Source organism: Melampsora larici-populina (assembly GCF_000204055.1).
Source record: "Melampsora larici-populina 98AG31 unplaced genomic scaffold MELLAscaffold_392, whole genome shotgun sequence".
NCBI lineage: Eukaryota > Fungi > Basidiomycota > Pucciniomycetes > Pucciniales > Melampsoraceae > Melampsora > Melampsora laricis-populina.
The window spans coordinates 1-7090 of record NW_006769119.1 but is presented as its reverse complement, the minus strand read 5'-3'; the positions used below and the strand labels follow the sequence as shown (position 1 = coordinate 7090).

The 7090-nt window shown below is 37.9% G+C and overlaps 1 protein-coding gene across 1 annotated transcript; it reads left to right on the top strand.

The window, feature by feature from the left end:
- Positions 1-223: 223 nt before the first annotated feature.
- On the top strand, positions 224-2594 carry MELLADRAFT_114705 (uncharacterized protein; the record flags this gene model as incomplete). Its single annotated transcript, XM_007419705.1, has 4 exons — positions 224-563; positions 1143-1239; positions 2110-2402; positions 2455-2594. 4 exons carry the CDS (start codon positions 224-226, stop codon positions 2592-2594), a joined length of 870 nt encoding a protein of 289 aa, XP_007419767.1.
- Between the last annotated feature and the right edge of the window lie 4496 nt (positions 2595-7090).

Sequence of the window (7090 nt, the reverse complement as noted above, 5' to 3'; positions counted from 1 at the left end):
TAACAATCACTCTCAAACAATCAAATTAATAGCCGACAGCAACAAACATTAAGGTAGAAAAGAGGATCAATCATTTCTTAAAAATTTTTCTTTTTATTTTCCTCTTTTATTAAAAGACTACTACCAACTAATAATCAACTATATCATCGTTAACTCTATTAAGAAGAAAAACATATCCGAATATACATCTATTTAAAAGAAATTTTTTTTTCATCGTTTAAAAATGTCTAACCCGAATCTACCAGCTGGTCTAGAGAACATCCCCCCCCGTGCTCCTACTCCAGGACAACCTGAAGGAAATAAGCCTAGAACTAGGAAAGGTAAGAAAAACGAAGCGTTAACTACGGTTATGGAAGAAGAAGGTAGTAATCAAAAAGGAGACGAAGAGAATGGTGATAACAATAAATCAAAAGATGACTTAACTGATAATCCTGGTGGTAACAATCGAGATAATGAAAATGGAGATGGAGAAGGAAATGGAGGTGGAAATGGAGGAGATGATGTCGAGAATTCGAATGGGAGAAATGAAGGAAATGGTCAAGTGGGTAATATAACAGGAATAGGTTAGTAATCAACTTGATTAGAGATGAAGAGAATAGCTTTTTCTATATTTCCCTTGTGCACAATTAGTTCCACATCTTCTCATTTCGTCTTAGAATTCTTTCTACTAGTTTCACACTCGTCATGAATTCCTCCATTCCCCCCCCCTCTTGATGCCCTATGTTTACTCCCAGAGTGGCCTATACAACTTCAGTTTTTGATTTCCCAGAGTGGCCTATATATATTCAATTTCCCAGAGTGGCCAGAACTTTTTCGAAATTCCAGAGTGACCGAAAATTTGTTAGAGAATTCCAGAGTGGCCAGAAGTTTTGATAAAAATTCCCAGAGTGGCCTATGAAAGAAAAGAATTTCCGAAGAAAATAAAAAGGCAATATATTAAGACCTACATAAAAAAAAAAAAAAAAAAAAATTCCAAACAAGAGATTAGTTACGACTACCTTCTCCAACAAGGAAATATGTATCTGACCCGAACAAAGGAATAAAATCTAAATATAAAGAGTAGAAACGTTCAAAAAAAAAAAAAAAAGATATAAGATGACTTACCAAAACTCTGTTTTTGTGTTTGGAAAATTCTGGTTTAGGTCCTGACGAAGAGAATATGGCCGAATCAGTTCAAATAGAACATGGTCATGCGAAATGGTTGTCTAATATAAATGAGGCGTTAGAAAGAGATATGATGTAAGATTCCGTGACCTATAATGAGTAGATAAGTCATTAGTATCTGATGTGAAGATTTTCTTGAACCATTAGAAATCAGTATAGAGTCTTCAGAGAAGAATATCAATTTTGGTGTCAGAACGAGAATACCGAACCTAGAGATATAGGCTTGATGAATTTTACATTTAAAGAGAAGAAGAAAGATGCTGATACTCGAGTTGAAAGTTCAAAAGATAAACCCAAGTCGAAGACTGAATCGAATACCAAAATGACTATAGGAAGTTTACCTGCGAATAATATGACGGGGTTATCTCAGTACTTTCACGACATTATGATCAATAAAAACATACACATGCCTGTTTCAATCTTTGATCCCATTTGGATTATGCAAGATGCTTTATTCATGAAGACTAGATCAACTAAAACTAGTTGCTCAACCAATATTATTTCTTATGTCGGTTTACCTTATATAAATGAATATAGATTAACTTCAAATGAATGGTCAACTAGATTTAATTTAATGATTCAATATCAAGAAGAGAGATATGATATTTTAGATAGTCAGAAGGACTCACCTATCGCCCCAAGATTACGTGCGCATAAAGAAAATGTTTTGAAAATCCAGGTGAATTGCTACGGGAAGTGGACTCCAGCTATGAGATACGATATCGCGCATCGTCGTAATGTTTGGGAAAGTCGCTTACCTGATGGGTCCATGGCCGATGTAGGAACATTAAATGTTGAATTAGCTGAAAGAGCGAAGGAAGACGCGAAACATTTCAATGATTATAATTATACTGATAATCCCTATGCCTTTGGTAACGTGATGCAACACATTAGTCCAATTAATGGGGAGACTTACCCTTTAAACGCCCCGTGGGATTCAAGTAGTGCCCTCGTAGATACCCAAGCTGAAATGTTAACCGGGAGAAATTTATCTGCAACCAACAATCAACCAATAAATCAAGTTGTTAATAATTCTTTACCGGTACTCGCAAATGGGAAAGCGGTCAGATATAAAGGAACGAAGTTCAACCCCTTCTACACACGTCCAAACCCACAAACTCCTGCTCCTTATGTGAATCATACTGATTATGCGAATAGTTCATATCATACTCAGCCTTATTATTATACTCCACCTTCTTATGATAGTCAAGCACCATTCATACCAAATTTTAATAATAGTAGAGGTGGTGGTGGTATTCAAGGATTGGGGCAAGGTCCGGCGTTATAGAGGAAATAGAGGAATAGGAGGCGGTAGAGGTGGAGGTATTCGTCCAGCAATTGGCCCTGGAAGTTTTAATAAGGAAGAAGCCGCGACAGGCAATAAGAATCCTGGCGGAAATGTTGGTGGAACTGCATCTGGCTCAAAGTGAGTTGAAAAAAAAAAAAAAAAAAGAAGAGAGAAAGAAGGGACCTGCTTTTATTTCCAGTTATAATTTCAATTTTTCTCCGCTTCTTATACTCATATGAATGAAAAAGTGTTGTTGTCTCGTCTTTGATGCCCCCCCCCCCCTCGGTTATGATGTGACTATCGCTGAAATGTTATATTGAAACTTGTTTAGATAACTGATTATTGTTTCTTTGTCTCTGTTTCCTTTTTCTTTATGTTGTTGTTTTGGTGGGCGCGGCAGTAATAAAATGGTGAATGATAGTAACCCAAATCAGACTGAGATTCTAATTGAAGAATCAGAGATTAGAGGAAAAGATGAGACATACATTGTTGACGACCCTGATTCACTTAAAAGCTGGCCAACGGAAGCAAAATGCGAGATGCGGTTAGAAGAGTGGAGGATCTTGCTGGAGGAATGTGGTCTTACCGAAAAATGGAGGAAAGTATGGCTAGGCCTAATGAAAGGCTTCGACCAGGGAATACCACATCATATATGGAATGAAAATCGGTGGTTTACTCCAGACAATCATAAGTCAGCTTTAGCAGTGAAAGACAAAATCATGAAGAACTTATGTAAAGAAAGGAAATTGGGAAGAATATACGGACCGTTTACTCACGAAGAAGTACATAGTCGATTAGGCTTCTTTAGATCAAACCCAATGGGGAGTGTGACCAACAATGATGGTTCGCTAAGGATGATAAACGATCTCTCTTACCCACGTTCAAAAGTAGTTCCGACGAAGAAAAGGAAAATTAATTCAAATGTAGATCAAGAATCTGAGTCAGATGTAGATGACGAAGACTTGCACACAGACGCAGCCATGAAGTGGATAAAGTCCGCAAAATATAACCCACATGATGAAGATATCCCGTCGGTTAATTCCTTTGTTGATAAGAAAGACTTCGAAACGACGTGGGATGATTTCAATAAGGTGGCTAGATACTTTATAATTAACATAGGAAATAAAATACTGTTAGCCATCGTAGATTGGAAGAAGGCTTATAGGCAAGGTTCAACTCCAGCTTACCAATGGAAGTACTTAACGATAAAAGACTTTGACGGTAATATTTGGATTGATACTCGGATTCCCTTTGGAGGAGTAGCTGGATGTGGTACTTTCGGATGGCTAGCTGATGCGTGGAAAGACATTATCAAATCATTATTAAATGTTAGGGAGATCTTTCGTTGGGTGGATGACAATATGTTTGTGAAGATAGAAGGAGACTTACTTAATATGAAAGATGTTATACAAATTAGCAATGGTTTAGGTGTACAATCAAATGAAGAGAAATTCTCCGACTGGAATGTTGAGCAAAAATATCTGGGATTTATTTGGAACGGGGAAGACAAGTCAGTCAGATTACCAGCGGAGAAGTTAGCAGAAAGGATAGAGAAAATTGATGACTTACTATTACCAACAAAGAAGTGTTCGAAGAAAGAAGTCGAGAAGATCGTAGGTCAGTTGAGCCATATGATATATATCTTACCTTTTATGAAATGCTACATGTGGAATTTGTACTGGTTCGATAAATCCTGGTACAACACTAGCGCGTTGAGGGAGTTACCAGAAGGCGCGAAAGCGGAGTTGAGAGAGTGGCGGAAAAGTTTTGGAAACTTTGATCGATTGAAGTTTAAAGCAGATTCGGAACCTACAGAAATCGGGTGGGTTGGTGATGCAAGTACTGGTTACGGTATCGGAGTTCTTATAGGCGAGAAATGGACGAGTTTCACACTAGTTGAAAACTGGAAGACTAAAGACATTTCACTAGGATGTCAGAAGCGTGATATAGCATGGTTGGAAACCGTGGCTGTACGAGTAGGCTTACTAATGATCGAACAACTCATGCCGACAAAAGACCGTAACTTCGTTGTCTACACTGATAACACCACTACAGAATCGACAATTAGTAAATTTAAATCTAAGAATCGATTAGTAAACGAGGAGTGGAAGGAGATTCAGAAAGTACTCACAAGGTTGGACTGTTCAATAACTGCAAAACGAGTCTCTTCCGGTGACAACGAAGCAGACAAGCTATCACGAGGCCTAGAGAAAAACAAGAATTATAGTAAAGAGGTTAGGATAAACTTACCGAGGGATTTAACTGGTCTATTGGTGAGGGATTAGTAAAGATGATGACGAATGAGAAAAAGATAGTAAATTTTCTAAAAAATAAAGATGGAGTGATTGATTGGAAATTAAATGCAGTTAAATCGAGGTTATTGAAAGGGAGTTGGTCCCAATCGACTTTACAAAACTACAGTGCGGCGATGTCTAAGTTAGAAGCATTTGGAGAATCGGAGAAGTTAAAACGAAGTGAATTGTTACCTTTAACTAAGAATTTATTATGGAACTTTATAGTTTGGGGTGGAAAGGAATGTAAGGTCGATCTAGAAGAAGAAGAAGAATTAAATGAAAAAGATGAGAATCATAAAATCACAGCTGCGACATTAGTAAAGTACATTACTGGAATTAGGTCGTGGCATCTATTTCATGACGAGCCTTTCCCACCAGAGAACGATAAAGTATCCAAATTACTTTTGAAAGCGGCGAGTATGGCCGATGCGAAGTGTAAGGAAGAGGCTCGTAACATTAGGAAACCAGTACAGTTGAGGCATCTCGCGGAGTTAGTAATAGAGCTAGACAAGGGGAGTAAACGTGATCGATTAGCTTTAGCTATAGCCCTGATGGCATTCTGGGGAATGGCGAGACTAGGAGAATTGGTATCAGATGACAAGACAAAAGCTTTAATTTTGAGGAGGGATATGATTTACTCACCTGATCACTCGTACTTCAAATTAGCGTTACACAACGCTAAAACAGCAAAGCCAGGCGAGATTCAATATCTACATATTAAACATATCCCATCCTATTTATGTCCGATCCGTGCTTTAGAAAAGGTATTACAGGAGAATAAGAGTCATGATTTAAGAGATAGGTTGTTGTCGTACGTAGATCAGAAAGGAAACAGGCTGACTTTGACGAAAACCATGGCATTGACATTTATAAAAGAGTGTGGGCAAAGTCAGATAAAAATCATCAGTTATCAGGTCACTCATTTAGGATAGGTGGTGCGACACTTAAATGGAACGAAAACTTACCTCTGGATGATATCGTGAAGTCTGGCCGTTGGGAATCAAAAGCATACCAATTATATCTTCGGAAATATACTAAAGGAGATATAGAAGATGCAAAATTAGTTTGGGATTGGATGAAGCTGAAAGAAGTAGGAGATGAGAAATTGGATGAAACGACTAGGAAAGGGGTAAAGAAAGAACATACCTAAAAGCTTTTGTAAATAATCGTATGTACCGAATGAATTGTGAGGTCTATATGATTTGAGATATGAGCGAGAGTCTAATGATAATCAAAAAAAAAAAAAAAAAAAAGAGAAGAAGACAGAGGGGAATTGGGTTTCGGCATCTAGAAACGGGCCGTCAATATGACTAGCCTCGAGACGTACCGATGTAGGCTCTCCGCAGGCTCCGGACGATACGTCCCGAGAGTAGGTAGCAGAGAGCCTACCACGTCAAGGCACCAGCGGCCTGCCGGCCCCCCCCCACACACGCGATGAGACTTAAGCACTTAAGTTTTAGAGCTTACGGTACTTTGATTATGGTAGCAACAAAAAGGAAACATATGCATACAATAAATAAAAAGATAAAATTTAAGAGTTTTCGAAATCAAAGAAAACTAAAATGAAAACAAAAAGAAAACTCCCAATAAGAAATGTGAGACTCCTAATAATGGAATGCTACAGATGCCCAAAGGCACGACGGTATCTGTGTAGTTCCATGAGAGGGAAAAAAGGAACACATGGATCAGGTAGTCCCGGTACCCGAAGTAGAGAAGGGTACCGAGAGGAAATGGGGAAATGATTTTCCCCCAACGGAATCAAATTCATAATTTGTAAAAAGACAAATTTCATCTTTTAACAAATTCACTCTCAACAAATCAAATTAATTAACCAACAGCAACAAACATTAAGGTAGAAAAGAGGATCAATCATTTCTTAAAAATTTTTCTTTTTACCTCCCACCCACCCCGACACCCTACCACGCAGAGAGCCTACCACGTCAAGGCACCAGCGGCCTGCCGGCCCCCCCCCACACACGCGATGAGACTTAAGCACTTAAGTTTTAGAGCTTACGGTACTTTGATTATGGTAGCAACAAAAAGGAAACATATGCATACAATAAATAAAAAGATAAAATTTAAGAGTTTTCGAAATCAAAGAAAACTAAAATGAAAACAAAAAGAAAACTCCCAATAAGAAATGTGAGACTCCTAATAATGGAATCAATTTTCATAAATCAGTCAATCCAATCCAATCATGTCAACTTCAAATCCAAGACCACAAACCATCACTTCTCAACTTAATTCAAATACTAAATCATCAAATCAAAAGAAAATGACTAGAAACAGATTACCTACTCTTCAAGAAGTCTTAGCAAGACAAACTAGACCACCTGTGATCTTA